Genomic DNA, 19,526 nt, shown 5'->3' with positions numbered 1-19,526 from the left:
CTCCGTCTCAAAAAAAAAAAAAAAAGGCCGGGCGCGGTGGCTCAAGCCTGTAATCCCAGCACTTTGGGAGGCCGAGACGGGTGGATCACAAGGTCAGGAGATCGAGACCATCCTGGCTAACACGGTGAAACCCCATCTCTACTAAATACAAAAAACTAGCCGGGCGAGGTGGCGGGCGCCTGTAGTCCCAGCTATTTGTGAGGCTGAGGCTGGAGAATGGCGTAAACCCGGGAGGCGGAGCTTGCAGTGAGCTGAGATCCGGCCACTGCACTCTCACTCCAGACTGGGCAACCCAGCAAGACTCCATCTCAAAAAAAAAAAAAAAAACAAAAAACAAAAAACAAAAAAAAAAAACTTAAAATATTTTATCCCAAGGAACTTATCTCTCTGTTTGCAAATAATGAGAATTCTCTAGTTTATAGCCTATAACCTATGCCATCATAGCTTGACTACTAGGAAGCTTACAGAGAAATTTATACATAAGTCAGAGTAAAACATTAGCTTAGATTTTGCTCTACTTATTTCTCCTTCCTTCAATATAGAATTTAATGTTCTATTTTCATTTTAATGGTCATGTTAAACATGTCTTTAATTCCAAATGTTCTGAAGTTAGAAAGTCCGTATGTCACACATAAATGCTTGTTATACTTCTTAATGATTATTCATTGTGTTCCCAGTTATACTGATGTGGAACATTTTTTTTTTCAAGCCAAACTGTATCCAGCTTTATTAAAGATACTTTCCATAAATAATCATGGTATTTCAGGCAGGACATGGGCAGACAATCATTAACAGTATACAACTTTCAAACTCCCTTCTTCAATGGACTACCAACAATCAGAAAGCCACTATAAAACCCAATGAAGTCTTCATCTGACGCTCTGAACAGGGAAAGTTTAGAGTGAGGGTCAACATTTCACATTTAGCATGTTTTTGACAACTTTTCACAAGCCAACCCTGACTTTCAGAAAGTGAAATGAAAATGGCAGAATTTATCTGAAGATCCTCAATCTAGAAATGGAACCGCTGTCCCTTTTGACAGATGCCATCTCAGCAGCATCACTGGAAAGTCCAGATTGCCTGACACACTGGTAAGCAATGACTGGGGGTCAGGTCCCAACAGATGTCTGGGCTTAAGGGAGTTAAGTCTATGCTGAAAAATAGAAAGGGAGAAGAGGACATAAAAACGAATTTGTTTTTCCATACCACGAGGCTTTTGTGCCAAGAGGCCACGTGTGTCAAAGTCAGGGAATCCCTCCTCCTGGGAGCCAAGAGGAAGTCTCTCAAAACCGGAAGAGAAAGGTGTTTTCTCGACATCAATCCAGCTTCAGAGACATTCTGTTAGTGACATATGCCCCTTCCCCCAAAAACAACAATGAGGTGTTCTGTATGCTAACAACATAATTAAAAAAAAAAAAAAAAAGTAAAACAAAATTCTGCATTTTTACAAAACTTGATAAAAAATAGTATTTCAAACTGTACAGTCACCATAAGTACACAGTTATCAAAAATCCACACACTTCACTTGGCCTCTCCATCCAAAACCTTCTGCTTTCTGTGCCTGGTCTGTTTTGGCTTCTCCATTTTCTTTTTTTTTTTTTTTTTTGAGACGGAGTCTTGCTCTGCCGCCCAGGCTGGAGTGCAGTGGCCGGCTCTCAGCTCACTGCAAGCTCCGCCTCCCGGGTTCACGCCATTCTCCTGTCTCAGCCTCCCGAGTAGCTGGGACTACAGGCGCCCGCCTCGTCGCCCGGCTAGTTTTCTGTATTTTTTTTTTTAGTAGAGACGGGGTTTCATCGTATTAGCCAGGATGGTCTCGATCTCCTGACCTCATGATCCGCCCGTCTCGGCCTCCCAAAGTGCTGGGATTACAGGCTTGAGCCACCGCGCCCGGCCGGCTTCTCCATTTTCTGCAGGGTTATTCCTCTCCTTGCCAGCATCAGCTTTTCCCTTTTTCCCTTTGGGTACCTTCTCTCCCTTCTTTGCAGCAGCCTTTTTAGGCTTGGGCTCTGGTTTTGGAGAAGCAGGTTTAGCAGACAGCCTCGCGGATCTTCTCTGTGGTTCGTCCTTCCCTTTGGCTTTATCTCCTTTAGCATCCCCTTCAGCCTTTCTCTTGGGCATGCTGGCGGTGACAGTGGTGGGACACAGGCGCTGGACGCAGGATACAGCGCTGAGCAGGCTTGGTCGGTCCAGGGGTCGTTCTAGCCTCTTCTTCTTCCAATGTGGGACTTTTTTTTACACTTGAAAAAAGACTCAGCAATAAGGCTCTTCCTATAAGCAAACACTCTAGTCAAAAATTTTCTTTGAAAAAGAAGTCTAAATCGAAATGAAATAGGCATGTCAGTCAAACATTTGTACCCACACCTCTGATTAATTGAAGTTTTTGTTTCCTCATTAACCATCCATTTTTAATTTTTTAAAAGCACACTAACTTAAAAAGCTGTTTCTAGGCCGGGTGCAGTGGCTCACGCCTGTAATTCCAGCACTTTGGGAGGCTAAGCCAGGCGGATCATCTGAGGTCAGGAGTTCGAGACCAGTCGGGCCAACATGGTGAAACCCTGTCTCCACTAAAAATACAAAAATTAGCTGACCATGATGGTGGCTGCCTGTGAACCCAGCTACTCAGGAGGCTGAGTCAGGAGAATTGCTTGAACCTGGGAGGCGGAGTTTGCAGTGAACCCAGATTGCGCCACTGCACTCCACCCTGGGCGACAGAGTGAGACTCTGTCTCAAAAAAAAAAAAAAAAAAAAAAAAAAAGCTGTTTATAGTGTCCAAACAATATAAGCCTACTACTTTATGGTAGAAACCTAACCTGATGATCATGAAAACTTAAAAAGAACCTTGTTACTTTTAAAAATCAGATACGAAAGGTCACCTATAAGAGCCTTCTTAACGAAAACATCAATAGTCTCAAACTGATGACTCTTTCACTGTAACACACTCATTCCCTGGAACATCCTCACCCTTGACATTGGGTGGGCATATGGTATATATTCCATAAATGCTTACTGAATTGAGAAAGGAAATTTATATACTTGTATTGAGAAGTGTTTTCAGAAAATGCAACCCTAAAAAACTAAAAAACCCATCCTTTAAGTGATTTACATTGCATTTCTGATTACACTTTTTTTGTTTTTGTTTTTGTTTTGTTTTGTTTTGAGATGCAGTTTCGCTCTTGTTGCCCAGGCTGGAGTGTAATGGCACAATCTCGGCTCACCACAACCTCCAACTCCCAGGTTCAAGCGATCCTTCTGCCTCAGCCTCCCAAGTAGCTGGGATTACAGGTGTGCGCCATGATGCCCAGCTAATTTTGTATTTTTAGTAGAGACAGGGTTTCTCCATGTTGGTCAGGCTGTTCTGGAACTCCTGACCTCATATGATCCACCCACTTCGGCCTCCCAAAGTGCTGGGATTACAGGCGTGAGCCACCATGCCCGGCCTCTTCCACTTCTCTTATTTCAGCACGGCCGTTGAATTTCCCTCCTCCCATCTGAGAGCATGTGTCCCTGTTTCTTTAGTTGCTTCATAGGGCCTTTACCATTCCTTCTCCTACTTGTAATAGAGCTAACAATTGAGGTAGTTTGGCCAGGCGCAGTGGCTCCTGCCTGTAATCCCAACACTTTGGGAGGCCAAGGAGGGCAGATCACTTGAGGTCAGGAGTTCGAGACCAGCCTGGCCAACATGGTGAAACCCCCGTCTCCACTAAAAATACAAAAATTGGCAGATGTGATGATGCGTGCCTGTAGTCCCAGCTACTCAGAAGGCTGACGCAGGAGAATTGCTTGAACCTGAGAGGCAGAGGATGTAGTGAGCCGAGATTGTGCCAAGCACTCCAGCCTGGGTGACAGAGCAAGACTTTCAGACTTCAGCTAAAAAAAAAAAAAAAAAAAAAAACCCAAAAAACATTGAGCTAGTTAGAGATACAAACATCCAGAATCAGAATGTATCAGTCGCACCGTCTCCTCTTCACCATCTCATACAGTACTCCCCTGAGAAGATACTTGCTTATATATATTGTTTTTAAACTCTGATTTTGGCTTCACTGGCTTACTAACTTCATCTTCTGTGGATGATTTTCTTAAGATACTATGTATTTTTTAAAAAGTGTTTGTTGGCCAGGCCAGTGGCTCACACCTGTAATCCCAGCATTTTGGGAGGCCGAGGCGGGCGGATCACATGAGGTCAAGAGTTCAAGACCAGCCTGACCAACATGGAGAAACCCCATCTCTACTAAAAATACAAAATAAGCCGGGCATCATGGCACATGCCTGTAATCCCAACTACTCAGGAGGCTGAGGCAGGAGGATCGCTTGAACCCGGGAGGTGGAGGTTGTGGTGAGCGGAGATCACGCCATTGCACTTCAGCCTGGGCAAGAAGAGCAAAACTCCGTCTCAAAAAAAAAAAGTTTGTTGATTAACAGTTTGTTAAAATAATAAATGTAATGTAAGTCACTTAAAGGATGGATTTTTTCAGGGATGCATTTTCTGAAAACACTTCTCAATACATGTATATAAATTTCCTTTCTCAATTCAGTAAGCATTTAGAGACCATCCTGGCCAACATGGTGAAACCCTGTCTCTATTAAAAATACAAAAAAAAATTAGCTCAGCATGCTGGCATGTGCCTGTAGTCCCAGCTACTCGGGAGGCTGAGATGGGAGAATCGCTTGAACTGGGGAGGTGGAGTTTACAGTGAGCCGAGCTCTCACCACTGCACTCCAACCTGGTAACAGAGTGAGACTCCATCTCAAAAAAAAAACTGGAAGATCGGCTGGGCACGGTGGCTCATACCTGTAATCCCAGCATTTTGGGAGGCTGAGGCAGATGGATTACCTGAGGTCAGAAGTTCAAGACCAGCCTAGCCAACATGGTAAAACCCCATCTCTACTAAAAGTAGAGAAATTAGCTGGGCGTGGTGGTGGGCACCTGTAGTCGTGGCTACTCAGGAGGCTGAGGCAGGAGAATTGCTTGAACCCGGGAGGCAGAGGTTGCAGTGAGCCAGGATTATGCCAGTGCACTCCAGCCTGGGCAACATAGTGAGACTCTGTCTCATAAAAAAGAAAAAAAAGTCAGAGACAAATATGTACCCTTTATAAACAGGCAAAAACTAAACAATATGTGATTAAATTATTTAGAACAGCAGGGGAATTATTATTACAAAATACAGATAGTGGTAAATACAGATAGTAATACAAACATGATTCACTGCAGCCTCAACCTCCTGGGCTCAAGCAATCCTCCCACCTCAGCCTTCCACATAGCTGGGACTACAGGCACATGCCACCACATCTGGCCAATTTTTTAATTTTTGGTAGAGACAGGTGTCAACATATTGCCAAGGCCGGTGTTGAACTCTTGGACTCAAGCGATCCTCCCACCTCCACCTTTCAAAGTGCTGGGATTACAGACACGAGCCACTGTGCCCGGCCTCATGCTGCACTTTCTAACTATGCTGGTGATAATAATAATGTTAGTAATGAGGATGATGATAAAAATGACTAGCGTGTGTTCCATGTTCACAATATACCACTCACAGGTCTACATGCTCTAGACTCACAGCAAGCCCTGTGCTGTTACCTAGTGTGCCTTACATTACCTAACTAGTAACTGGTGGAGTGGAGATTCTGACAAAGGAAGTCTCACTCCAGAGCACATGTTCTTAATCGCAGCACTCTGTTCTTCTGGACACTCTTATATTAATTTTCTGAGCCTGCAATAACAAACTACCACTGACTTAGTGGCTTTAAAACAACAGAAATTTATTCTGTCACAGTTACAGAGGCTAAAAATACAAAATCCAGCAAGGCCATGCTCTCTCCAGGGGCTGTAAGGGAAAATTCTTCCTCACCTCTTCCAGCTGCTGGTAGGTTCTTTGGCATTTCTTTATTTTTTTTCCTTTGAGACGGAGTCTTGCACTGTTGCCCAGGCTGGAGTGCAATGGTGCAATCTCTGTTCACTGCAGCCTCCACTTCTTGGGTTCAAGTGATTTTCCTGCCTCAGCCTCCCAAGTAGCTGGGATTACAGGCGCCCGCCACCATGCCTGGTTAATTTTTTGTTGTTGTATTTTTAGTAGAGATGGGGTTTCACCATGTTGGCCAGGCTGGTCTCGAACTCCTGGCCTCAGGAGATCCGCCGGCCTCAGCCTCCCAAAGTGCAGGGATTACAGGCATGAGCCACTGCGCCTGGCTTGCCCTGGCGTTTCTGCTTAGACTGTGGCTGCATCATTTCAACCTCTGCCTCTGTCTCCACATGGCCTTCTCCTGTGTGTGTCTAACCTCCGTGTGTCTCACCCTAGTCACTGGACTTGGGACTCATCTGAATAATCTAAGACAAGTTTCTCTTCTCAAAAAACCTTAACTTGCTGGATGCGGTAGCTCATGCCTATAATCCTAGCACTTTGGGAGGCTGAGGCAAAAGGATCGCTTGAGCTCAGGAGTTCGAGACCAGCCTGGGCAACACATGGAAACCCTGTCTCTACAAAAAAATACAACAGTTAGCCAGGCACAGTGGCTCATGTCTATGGTCCCAGCTACTTGGGGGACTGGGACAAGAGGATCGCTTGAGCCTAGAGGGTGGAGATTACAATGAGTGAAGATTGTGCCACTGCACTCCAGCCTGGGTGACAAAGTGAGTCCCTGTCTCAAAAAAAAAAAAAAAAAAAATCCTTAACGTAAACACCTTTTTTTGTCATAAGAGGTACTATCCACTCTTTTACTATATAAGTATATTTACATGTTCTGGGCATTCGGATGCGGACATATCTTTTGGAAACCACCATTCAACACATAAAACTATAAAAAATCAATTGACTTTTGGATATTCCATATAAACCCAGCAAACTGGCTGTATTTTCCTATCAGCACCAATAAATGTCTGTTGATTCTTTTGAGTTTTCATTCTAGTCAATCGCGTCATCTGTGAATTAGCTAAAACTGCTTTTTTTGTGTGTGGAGATTCTGTATTTTATTGTGCATGCTACCCTGTTATCATCATTGTCATCACAAACAACAAATGTTTAGTGAGTGTTTACTTGGTAAAAATCACTGTACTCGATAATACGGGGATCAAAAGGATGAAAAGGACATAGTCTTTGCCCTCTCAAAAGCATAATAATTGAGATATGGTTCATATACATGAAAAAAAATCACTATTAAGCAAAAGGGAACAAGGTTGCAATTACCTTTGCAGTGTGAGTCTTCACTTAAAAGAACTGCTTTTCAGCCAGGCGTGGTGGCTCATGCCTGTACTCCCAGCACTTTGAGAGGCTGAGGCCGCCGGATCACCTGAGGTCAGGCGTTCGAGACCAGTCTGGCCAAAATGGAGAAACCCCATCTCTACTAAAACTACAAAGTTAGACAAGCATGGTGGCACATGCCTGTAATCCCAGCTACTCGGGAGGCTGAGGCAGTAGAATCACTTGAACCCGGGAGGCAGAGGTTGCAGTGAGCCGAGATTGGGCCATTGCACTCCAGCCTAGGTAACAAGAGCAAAAGTCTGTCTCAGAAAAAAAAAGAATTGCTTTTCTTCTGCCTCAATACATGAGCATGCTGCATTACTCCACATGGGCTATTTCATCAGGACTCCCTACTTTCCCTCTCCTCTTTTTTTTCTCTCCCTTGTTTTGGACATGTCCAGTCTGTGGTCTGAACCACTCATATTATTAGAAGTCAATAGAAAAAGAAAAGAAAAGTAGGAGAAGCTTGCAGCAGAACAGCAGAGTGACCAATAGCTATCATTATTCTCTCTACCTGGCAGGGCTTCTTGCCTCTTACATAAAACAGAGATTACTGAGGTTGCAAAAGACCCTGAAATCTTGCTAGGTGTAGTGGTTCATACCTATAATCTCAGCACTTTGGGAGACTGAGGCAGGGAGCATTTGAGTGCAAGAGTTCAAAACCAGCCTGGGCAACATAGTGAGATCCCATCTCTATCAAAAAAATTTAAAAATGAGATGGATGTGGTGGTGTGTACCTATAGTCCCAGCTACTCAGGAGGCTGCATTGGGAGGATTGCTTGAGCCCAAAAGGTCGAGGCTGTACTGAGCTGTGATGGTCTAACTGTACTTTAGCCTAGGTGACAAAGTAAGACACCGTCTCAAAAAAAAGAAGACTAAAAAACAAAAAAAAAACTGAAATCTTTCCCAGAAGCTGATTTCCAGGCTGAGAATTCTGCAGGAACATAAGACAAATAAATAACATTGATTTCTAACCCATGAAAAGAGCAAAAGATTAAGAAAATTAATAAAAGAAAATGTGACCACAAAATTTGGATTAAGGAGATACTTTTAGCCTTTCAGTTGTTCTCAGACAATTCTGGAGTAGCTTTAATTTAGCTAATCCTTGGATGGATTACTACATAAAAACATTTAAGTGGTTTACAGAATAGGGTGTCCAATACAATCTATTTTTGACAAAAAGAAATAGATAGGCACAGAAAGGAATGTCAGCTGTCAGCTGCTATCCCAAGTGCTATGAGTTTAGTTTTTACTTTCTTCTTCCATAGTAACTACATTTTCTATATTGAATATATATTACTTTAATAATTTTTAAAATATAACGTTTAGTCGAATTTAAAAATACGTTAACATATGGCCATTGTGCCCATGTCATGCACTCTATAGAAATTATATTAGGCCAGGTGCGGTGGCTCACGCCTATAATCCCAGTACTTTGGGAGGCCAAAGTGGGCAGATCACCTGAGGTCAGAAGTTCGAGACCACCCTGGCCAACATGGTGAAACCCTGTCTCTACTAAAAATACAAAAGTTAGTCGGGTGTGGTGGCATAAGCTTATAATCCCAGCTACTCAGGAGGCTGAGGCAGGGGAATTGCTTGAACTCAGAAGGCAAAGGTTACAGTGAGCCAAGATCGTGCCATTGCACTCCAGCCTAGGCAACAAGAGCGAGACTCCATCTCAAAAAAAAAAGAAAGCATATTTACCACACAATGTCACACCTGTGAACCAGCAGGAGAGAGACCCAGAACTGGGGAGATGGAGGATAAGGTCAATCTCTGAAATAGAAAATAGTAGAATTCCTTGAAAATAACATCCATACAGAAAGATCATTGGCCAGTTATTTTGGTGGGACCAAATTAGCTCCCAAGTTGTTTCTTGAATTATAGGATGTTATATCTCAGGAAGACATGGACTGAAAAAGAGCTCAGACAAGGATTAGAAGAGGGGACCCCTTGACCACTCCCGTGCTTTCCTAAGCTTGCATTATTAGTTCTATTTCAACCACAGTTTCTTCCCAGTCACTTATCCATGGATCAGGTGGATGTTTTCGTTAAATTAGAAAGCATAACCCATAAATCCACTAAAGTGGGCTCACATTAGCTACAAGTGGTCAAAATGCACTGAGGGGCTACAGGAGGGTGCCACCCACCCCCCTCTGAGTTGAGGCCTCTCCAACAGCACACCTGACACAGGCACCATGGCCCTCAGTTGTACTAGAAGGATCATATTATCTAGTACAATTCACAGGGGTGAGTGCCAGGAGTCAAAACAAACATTGAATATTAGCAAAGCAGAATTTACATTTTTAGATAAAATAAATATAAATAGATATTTTAGTATCTTCTTACTGTGCTCCAAAGAAGTATCAGGGGCCCCATGCTCACACCCCACTTTGGAGAACGCCGGTAAAGAGTAGGAACGGAGGCAAACATTTCAAAAGCTTCAGATAAACGTTTACATAATCCCATCAGCTACTCCATGGGGTAGATCAGGACAGTCTCACTGAAAATGAAGGTTCATAGAAGGAAAGAAAATTGCCACATTCCCATAATTAACCAGGGCACAGTTGAAATCCCAAATGTCCCTGCCTAACCCTGCATCCTGGGTCCCATCTCACAGGAGGTCCCTGCCAGGTGGGTTGGCCCAGGCAGACTTTGCCTGTGAGGAAGCCCTGAACTGGGTAAACTGCAGGGCAGAGGGCAGGAGCAGACGGAAAGCAATAGGAAGGAGCAGTTGCTGGCTTGGGGAAATGAAGAGTTCGTGGAGATGAAGGGGAAGTCCGTGTTTCAGTTATCAGCGAGCCTGCAGGAGGAAGTGCCCAGCACACAGCGAGAAACCAGTAGTCAGGTCAGGTATGTAGATATAGAAGTGGGAGTCATCTGGGGGGAGGTTAAAACCAAAGACATGTAAGAGAAACCTGGGCCGGGCACGGTGGCTCATGCCTGCAATCCCAGCATTTTGGGAGGCCGAGGCGGGCGGATTATCTGAGGTCAGGAGTTCGTGACCAGCCTGGGCTACACAGTGAAACTCTGTCTCCACCAAAATACAAAAAAATTAGCTGGGCATGACAGCATGCACCTGTAGTTCCAGCTGCTTGGGAGGCTGAGGCAGGAGAATTGCTTGAACCAGGGAGACGGAGGTTGCAGTTGCAGTGAGCCGAGATCGCACCACTGCACCCCAGCTTGGGTGACACAGCAAGACTCCGTCTCAAAAAAAAAAAAAATACTAAAATTAGCCGGGCATGGTGGCACACGCCTGTAATCCCAGCTACTTGAGAAGCTGAGGCAGGAGAATTGCTGGAATCTGGGAGGCGGAGGTTGCAGCGAGCCGAGATCATGACACTGCACTCTAGTCTGGGCAACAAAGCAAGACTGTCTCAAAAAAAAAAAAAAGAAGAAACATGAAGAGAGAAGGGAGGTGGAGGGAGCCAACAAAGACACATTTATGTATAACATGGAGTCACTCACAGTTGCAGTAAATCCCCAAAACTAAAACTGGGCTCCAAAACTAAAATAATAGGTCACGCATGAGCACACACATAACATAACTCCAACAGAATTAGCCACAACAAATGCATAAATGTAATTATTCATTCAGCCTCCCCACACAAATCTTATCATTGCTGAATTTTTATCACATGCCTAAAAAAATGAAATACTCAGTAGTGAAAGGTGATCAGTAGCAAAATGATTACCTATAACAGCACTAAATTAAACAAAATTCTAAAAAACAATAGCAGCAACTGAAACCTTGAATGATCAGTCATTTTAGGAACACATGCCTTTGCAGATTGAAATTTTTCACAACAGAAGGAGAGCCTGTTTTTTTTTCTGAACTAAACAGCAAAACCCATGGATTTTCTGCTTCTCCAGTGAGAGGGTGCTGACCTGGCAGCTGATCCAACAGGTCTGAACTGAGGGAGCCATTTACCCACTGTAGAAGGATGTGTTGGCTTTCTTAGGTCATATGACCACTCCTAACCAGAGACACCAGACAAATTCAGAGTTTTAGAAGACACGGAGTTTTGGCTTTAAATTTGCGGAGACTTTAAGGAGATTCTGGAGGCCCATCCTAGAGGACTCGGGATGTTCTGAATTTTTTGGAACTTACCTTTGTTTATTATCCCAACTCTCAACTGGGGTCACAGCAAATATGAATTGAAGGCACCCAACTCTTTTCCTATTGTGATGCCTGAAATGCCACTATTTTAGAGTTTCCTTTTGGCTCTGGAGACTTGCTTGTTGAAACGTTACACTTTAATTACATATTACTGTTCATCTGAACTTAGTGAGAGGAAGATCTGGTGGAAAGAATTCCTACGGGACTTCAACATTAGGCAGCCACCCAAAAGTGGTAAACGAAAGAGAGATGGCAAGATGAATCCCGAAGGGAAAGCTAAGAGAGCCTCATAGCAAACTTCCCTACTTACAGTTTTCCTTGAGTCTGGATAATCACTCTAGCTAATGGATTCACCTCTAGCTTATACCTGTTCCAAACTATCACTTCTTAGTAGATTAGATAGACTTCTTGGTAAAGACTCAAATGGGGAGAGGTGCTGACAGGGCTGGAGAAGGCAGTAGTTCTTGCAGCAGAGCTGAAAATAATACAGTCTCACTAAGCCAGGGGAGACCTCAGACAGCCAACAACACTTGTATCTGTGTTGGCTTCTGTGGCTTCCTTTTAAATGAAATGAATGGATTAGTCCTTCTCCCTTCTGTCTCTCTTCCTGATTCTGAGCATCTAATGAAGAAATGAACATGGCTAGGAACTGACTGGCTTTGTGCTAAATCCTGAGGTCCCTAAGGGATCTTTGAGGCACAGAACCCACCTCCACCAATGGTGGCTTTTGAGAGGTTTGATTCAGTTACCAGGTATTTAGGAGAATCTCACTAAAACCAGGAATTCTGTGTCATATTATACACTGTTGTAAGTGCTCTGTAATTTGCTGGAAATTGTGTCAGCACTGAAAGTTAATTGCCAGATGTTTGGATAGTAAATACAGATACTGCTGAATAACACAAATATGTGCTTTCCCAAATAAGTTTGATTTGCTGAAATGCATGCGCCAGTCTCTAAATAACCTAGAAAACTAGATGATGTATGGTAAAATTTAACAACCAATGAAAGGAGACATAATAAGTAAGTACTCTTGAAGAATCATAATCAAAATTCCTTTTGTTATCTAGTCAAACAAGAAGAAATCCTAGATTCTGGTTGCTACTTTCAAAGGTTTATTATGAACTCACAGGAGGCCACTTGCTACTGTGGAAAGGACATCAGCTTGGTGTTTAATCAGATACCAAATGCCTGCTCTGTGACATACTGACTGTGTGACTTTGGGCAAGTTATTTAACTTTTCTGAACATCAGTTTTCATCTATAGAATGGGTTGTTGAGAAGACTGATAGAAAATGTAGTTGAGGTACCTAACAGTGACCTCACCTAGTGGGTACTTGCTACAGACTGAATGTTGATGTCCACCTCCCAAATTCATATCTTGAAGCTCTAATCTCCAATGTAGTGGTATTTGGAAATAAGGCCTTTGGAAGATAATTAAATTATGAAGGTGGAGCCCACATGAATGGAATTAGTGACCTTATAAGAAGAGATCCGAGATTTATGTTCTCTCTCTGCCAGGTGAGGACACAGCAAAAAGGCAGCTGTCCGCACAATAAGCCAAGAACTGAATCTGTCCACACCTTAATCCTGAACTTCCCAGCCTCTAGAACTGTAAGAAATAAATTTCTGTTGTTTAACACCCAGTCTATGATATGTTTGTGATAGCAGTCTGAACTAAGACAGTACTGTATAATAATAGTGCAATAGGACAATATTTTTTGAAGTCTTAACTGATTTTTTTTTTCCAAGTATTCTCTTACCATTTGACTTTTGGTCCCAATCAGTCAAGCAGATCATTATGTAAGGAGTATGAGGGCAGAAGGCAGAGAAAAGAGGTATAACTCCTCAGCTTTTGAATTTCAAAGGTCGAGGCTTTGAAGAAAGGGAATGAACACATAAGAGATTTGGGTGGTTATAGGATAAATAAGGAAGAGTTACCCTTCACCTCAGACCAAAAAGATTCCCTGAGGTAGGGGGAGGAGCCTACCATTGAATGCTGGAGTTGTGCGGGACTGAGAAAAGAAAAGGGAGTGCAGAAAGTCTGTGTAAGGAGCAGTGAGGTCCCCTGGACACTCTCACTGCCTCCCATGCCAGGCTAGGCAACCTCTACTCCCAAACTCTGGCAAAAGTGAAAGGTCTATTAATCTCTGCAGGGTTGGGACATGAAAGGTTTAAACATGGCAGGTACAGGTACACAAAGGTAGGGGTAACAGACTATAAGGAAATGAGGATTTAATGAAAGTTGGAGTTCCTCAAGGATCTAGAACTAGAAATACCATTTGACCCAGCCATCCCATTACTGGGGATATACCCAAAGGATTATAAATCATGCTGCTATAAAGACACATGCACACATATGTTTATTGTGGCACTATTCACAATAGCAAAGACTTGGAACCAACCCAAATGTCCATCAGTGACAGACTGGATTAAGAAAATGTGGCACATATACACCATGGAATACTATGCAGCCATAAAAAAGGATGAGTTCGTGTCCTTTGTAGGGACATGGATGTGGCTGGAAACCACCATTCTCAGCAAACTATCGCAAGAACAGAAAACCAAACACCACATGTTCTCACTCATAGGTGGGAATTGAACAATGAGATCACTTGGACACAGGAAGGGGAACATCACACACCAGGGCCTGTTGTGGGGTGGGGGAAGGGGGGAGGGATAGCATTAGGAGATATACCTAATGTAAACGACGAGTTAATGGGTGCAGCACACCAACATGGCTCATGTGTACATATGTAACAAACCTGCACATGGTGCACATGTACCCTAGAACTTAAAGTATAATTTAAAAAAAGAAAAAGAAAAAGAAAGTCGGAGTTTCGAATGAGTCTTCTAACCCTCTTTCCCCTCTGGCAATCGAAACATTGACAGCCAGACATATACTCCCAGGGAGAAAATGAGAGGGTACCTTTCTGTGGAAACTGACCAAGTCAAGAAAAACACCTACAGATACTGACATTTGGGATTTCTCAAAAAAAAAAAAAGTTTGTTTGCTGGCTTCTCTCTCTACAGTGAATTCCACCAGTCAATGAGTTCTTTCTTCCCCTCTCTGACAAACACCTAGAACTTCTGATCAGCTTTTTGAGTACTTGTGTCTTGGCTGTCCAAGAATTATCAGACATTTGAAGAGGACCACTAACAGGAAGAAAAAGAGCAAAACAAAGAAATAGAATTAAAGGATCTTAGAGAAAACAGATAACACAGTATGTATTTATTAATTTTTAAAAAACATTGGCTAGCTGTGGTGGCTCACACATAATTCTAGCACTTTGGGAGGCCAAGGTGAAAGGATTGCTTGAGCTCAGGAGTTCAAGACTGGCCTGGGCAACATAGTGAGACTCCATCTCTACAAAAATTAAAAAAAAAAAAAAAAAATTCCACCAGTCATGATGACGCATACCTGTAGTCCCAGCTACTTGGGAGGCTGAGGTGGGAGGATTGCTTGAGCCCAGGGGGTTGAGGCTACAGTGAGCTGTGATTATGCCACTGTACTCCAACCTAAGTAACAAGGCAAGATGCTGTCTCAAAAATATATAAAAATTTCAGATTAGGGGCATGAGGCTGACACATGGTAGATGCTGTGCTGTTCGAGTTTCTACACATGGAGATGGTAGCAGAGCTGTGGGATCACAAACCCAGAGCTATGGGACAGAAGATAAGCCTGTTGATCCTGGAGAGCATGGATTTCTGTGTGAGCCAGGTTCTAGGCAAGAGACTGCCCCTGGAGATGCTCATCTCAGGGAGGAGCTGGGTGTCCTCAAATTCATATGCAAAAATCTGTGGGCGGCTGTGTTCCAACAGATGGACAGCCTGTGTACCAATCACCAAGGGACCTACTTTTTTCAGGACAACAGCTTCCACTCCTCATCCCAATGATCTTGGGCCTGCAGTATCTGGAGGAAGCTCCCAAGTTCCTGGATTCACTTGTGGCCTCCTGCATGGCACCCTCAGTACCCTGGGCATACAGAGTTTGGTCACTCTCTCCATGGCAACCCTGACCACCTGTAAGTTCCCACTGATAATCTGGAAATCCTGAGGGCCCCAGTTCTCCACCCCCATTGAGCCTCACAGCTGCTTCTGGCCCTCGACCCCTCTGGAGACAGAAGATCCCTTTGCCCAGGGACCCTGGGCCTGCTGCTTTTGGGGGTGGTCTTGGGGCTGATACTGGGGATCCCAGCCTCTAGGGGTCACATGTATTCAGGAAGTGAGTATCAAAGAGAGGTGGGAGCACCATGGCAACCAAAGAGATACCAACTAGAGTTGGGACTGGAGTGGAGGATTCTCACATTGGGCACAATACTCTGCATGGCAGATGCTCACTAAAGGTTCTACATATGGGAAAAATTTCAAAACATTATTATACATATCCTCAGAGAAACAAGAAATATAATTCATCCATAAAACAAGAACACAATCTTGGACCATAATCATGGTGGACACGATGGAGTTACCGAGGTCGCGCATCAACGCCGGCATGCTAGCTCAGTTCATCGACAAGCCTGTCTGCTTCGTAGGGAGGCTGGAAAAGATTCATCCCACTGGAAAAATGTTTATTCTTTCAGATGGAGAAGGAAAAAATGGAACCATCGAGTTGATGGAACCCCTTGATGAAGAAATCTCTGGAATTATGGAAGTGGTTGGAAAAGTAACCGCCAAGGCCACCATCTTGTGTACATCTTATGTCCAATTTAAAGAAGATAATCATCCTTTTGTTAAATACAAGAATCCATAATCCATATCTCCATTTCTAGAAATTCACTTCCAAAAGGATCTTGGACTTTACAATGAAGCTGTGAAAATTATCCATGAGTTCCCTCAGTTTTATCCTTTAGGGATTGTGCAAAATGATTGATCGTGATGGATTTTCATACAATTGCAAATGAGCTATATTAAAGACTATTAAAGGAAGCCCCTCTTGTTTGAGGGAGAGATTTCTGTGCTTTCTCATATTTAATTTACTCTTTTTAAGATATTCCAACCTAGAGTTTTTGATGGAACTGATGTATTGACAGTTCTCACCTAAGTCCTTTTATAAAGAATTGCTACTCCAATATATGGTCAGATTAGATGCAAGAATAAAGCAGTTGTCTGAGTTTAGGTTTCTATTTTATTAATAAAAACTAAAATGGTACATAAAAAAAAAAAAAAAAAAAAAAAAAAACAAGAACACAATGCTATGGAAAAAGAACACTCTGAAAACAAGAAATAGCTCCAGGAAATTTAAAATATGATTGCCAAATTGAAAAGACATTAATTAACAAATTAGAAAATAGGCATGGCGAGGTGCCTCACGCCTGTAATCCCAGCATTGTGGGAGGCCATGGCGGGTGGATCAGCTGATATCAGGAGTTCGAGACCACCCTGGCCAACATGGTGAAACCCCATCTCTACTAAAACTACAAAAATTAGCCGGGCATGGTGGTGGGCACCTGTAATCCCAGCTACTCGGGCGGCTAAGGCAGAAGAATCACTTGAACCGAGGAGGCAGAGGTTGCAATGAGCCAGGATGGCGCCACTGCACTCCATCCTGGGTGACAGAGTGAGATTCCATCGAGAGGGAGAGAGAGAGAGAGAGAGAGAGAGAGAGAGAGAGAGAGAGAGAGAGAGAGAGAGAGAGAGAGAGAGAGAGAGAAAAGAGTTTAACCCATTTTCCAGGAATAATGAGAAATATGAGAAAAGATAAGAAAATTAGAGGGTTAGAGAGTTAATCAAAGAGGTCTACAATCCAACTAATAGAAATCCAGAAAAGGGAAGAAACTAAAGGGAAGAATTTATTAAAGGAATAGCAATGTTTATCAGAATTAAAATAGTTCACAGATTAGCCAGGTGCAGTGGTGCACATCTGTAGTCCCAGCTACTTGGTAGGTTGAGGCAGGGATTGCTGGAACCTGGGAGTTTGAGATTACAGCGAGCAATGATTATACCACTGCACTCCAGTCTGGGCAACAGAACCCTGTCTCTAAATAAAAATAGCCGGGTGCGGTGGCTCACACCTGTAATCCCAGCACTTTGAGAAGCCAAGGCAGGTGGATCACAAGGTCAAGAGATCGAGGCCAGCCTGGCCAATATGGTGGCCGTCCCTACTAAAAATACAAAAATCACCCAGGTGTGGTAGTGGGTGCCTGTAGTCCCAGCTACTCAGGAGGCTGACGCAGGAGAATCACTTGAACCCGGGAGGCAGAGGTTGCAGTGACCCGAGATTGCGCCACTGCACTCCAGCCTGGCGACAGAGCGAGACTACGTCACAAAAAAAGAAAAAGAAAGAAAGAAAGAAAAGAATAAAATAAAATAGTTTACAATTGATGCACTCATGGCAAGGTATAAAAACCTTTCGATTGATCTTTCCCTGCCGCCGTCAAGTCGCGCGGAGGCGGAGGCTTGGGTGCCTTCAAGATTCAGCTTCACCCGTAACCCAACGCCATGGCCGAGGAAGGCATTGCTGCTGGAGGGGTAATGCACGTTAATACTGCTTTACAAGAGGTGCTGAAGACCGCCCTCATTCAGGAAGGCCTAGCTCGTGGAATTCGCAAAGCTGCCAAAGCCTTAGACAAGGGCCAAGCCCATCTTTGTGTGCTTGCGTCCAACTGTAATGAGCCTATGTATGTCAAGTTGGTGGAGGCCCTTTGTGCTGAACACCAAATCAACCTAATTAAGGTTCATGACAACAAGAAGCTAGAGGAATGGGAAGGGCTCTGTAAAACTGACAGAGGGGAAACCCCATACAGTTTGTTGGTTGCAGTTGTGTAGTAGTTAAGGACTATGGCAAGGAGTCTCAGGCCAAGGATGTCATCAAAGAGTACTTCAAATGCAAGAAATGAAGAAATAAATCTTTGGCTCACACATCCAAAAAAAAAAAAAAAAACCTTTCGATCATTAAGGTTAACTAGAAGCAGTTAACTGTCAAACAAAAATGTGGGAATAAATTATTTGTGGCCACATCAAAATAAAGGGCTACTTTCCCTAAAATATAAAGAGCTCCTATAAACAATAAGAGAAAGATTAACAACCTAATAGAAAAATTGGCAAAACTTTACATAAAAGGAATTTTAAATGGTTCTTAAAATATGAAAAGGTGACCAGCTGTACTCATAATGAGAGAAATACAAATTAAATCTCACAGACCCCTTTTTCACTTGTAAGATTAACAAATATAAAAATATATAATGTCTGGGCCGGGCGTGGTGGCTCACGCCTGTAATCCCAGCACTCTGGGAGGCTGAGGCGGGTGGATCACGAGGTCAGGAGATGGAGACCATCCTGGCTAACATGGTAAAATCCTGTCTCTGCTAAAAAAAAATACAAAAAACTAGCCGGGCGTGGTAGCAGGTGCCTGTAGTCCCAGCTACTCAGAAGGCTGAGGCAGGAGAATGGCATGAACCCGAGAGGCAGAGCTTGTAGTGAGTGCAGATCGTGCCACCGCACTTCAGCCTGGGTGACAAAGCAAGACGCCGTCTCAAAAAATATATATATATATACACACACATATATACACACACACTCACACATATGTATACACACACACACATATACACACACATGGATAAAGATCAAAAACAACCCATATAGTAGAAGACAAATGAGATACATTATAGTATATCTATAAACTGGCAAAATGTACAAGAACAAAAAAAAAGAATAAGGTTTATGTACTTAGTTTGTGAACTAAAATGGAAAACATTTTAGTTTAAAAAACAAGGCTGGTCGCAGTGGCTCAAACCTATAATCCCGGCACTTTGGGAGGCCAAGGTGGGTGGATCACCTGAGGTCGGGAGTTCAAGACCAGCCTGATCAACATGGAGAAACCCCATCTCTACTAAAAATACAAAATTAGAAGGGTGTGGTGGAGCATGTCTGTAATCCCAGCTACTGGGGAGGCTGAGGCAGGAGAATCACTTGAACCTGGGAGGCAGAGGTTGCAGTGAGCTGAGATCACGCCACTGAACTCCAGCCCGGACGACAGTGCAAGACTCCATCTCAAAAAAATAAATAAATAAATAATAACAAAATAAAATAACAAAAAGCTGCTAGTCACAAAGGAAATAACATGCATGAAACACTTACAAATTAGCTAAATGAGTAATATGCAAATTAAATAAGAAAAACTATAAAACATCAAGGAACACTGAAGAAAATATAAGTGAAGAGAAATGCCGTGCT

At 43.2% G+C, this 19,526-nt stretch overlaps 1 protein-coding gene and 2 pseudogenes across 1 annotated transcript; all 3 read left to right on the top strand.

Moving 5' to 3' along the window:
- The first annotated feature begins 14,937 nt into the window (after positions 1–14,937).
- LOC104682951 lies at positions 14,938–15,405 on the top strand (annotated as a pseudogene).
- Positions 15,406–15,786: 381 nt separating this feature from the next.
- On the top strand, positions 15,787–16,504 carry LOC115896938 (replication protein A 14 kDa subunit). Its single transcript, XM_030929077.1, has 2 exons — positions 15,787–16,080; positions 16,138–16,504. The coding sequence occupies exons 1-2, from the start codon at positions 15,799–15,801 to the stop codon at positions 16,219–16,221; spliced, it is 366 nt and encodes a 121-aa protein (XP_030784937.1). The 5' UTR covers positions 15,787–15,798; the 3' UTR covers positions 16,222–16,504.
- Positions 16,505–17,789: 1,285 nt separating this feature from the next.
- Positions 17,790–18,205, top strand: LOC104682950 (annotated as a pseudogene).
- The last annotated feature ends 1,321 nt before the right edge of the window (positions 18,206–19,526 follow it).

The sequence above is a fragment of the Rhinopithecus roxellana genome, chromosome 4 (assembly GCF_007565055.1).
Source record: "Rhinopithecus roxellana isolate Shanxi Qingling chromosome 4, ASM756505v1, whole genome shotgun sequence".
In the NCBI taxonomy this organism is placed as follows: Eukaryota; Metazoa; Chordata; class Mammalia; order Primates; family Cercopithecidae; genus Rhinopithecus; species Rhinopithecus roxellana.
The sequence above is the reverse complement of the archived record's forward strand: the minus strand, read 5'-3'. Positions and strand labels throughout refer to the sequence as shown.

Excerpts from the sequence above, each read along its gene's own strand:
- LOC115896938 (XM_030929077.1), top strand. The coding sequence starts at position 15,799 with ATGGTGGACACGATGGAGTTACCGAGGTCGCGCATCAACGCCGGCATG. Across the intron at positions 16,081-16,137 it reads AAGAAGATAATCATCCTTTT|GATCTTGGACTTTACAATGA; the intron begins GTTAAATACAAG and ends CACTTCCAAAAG.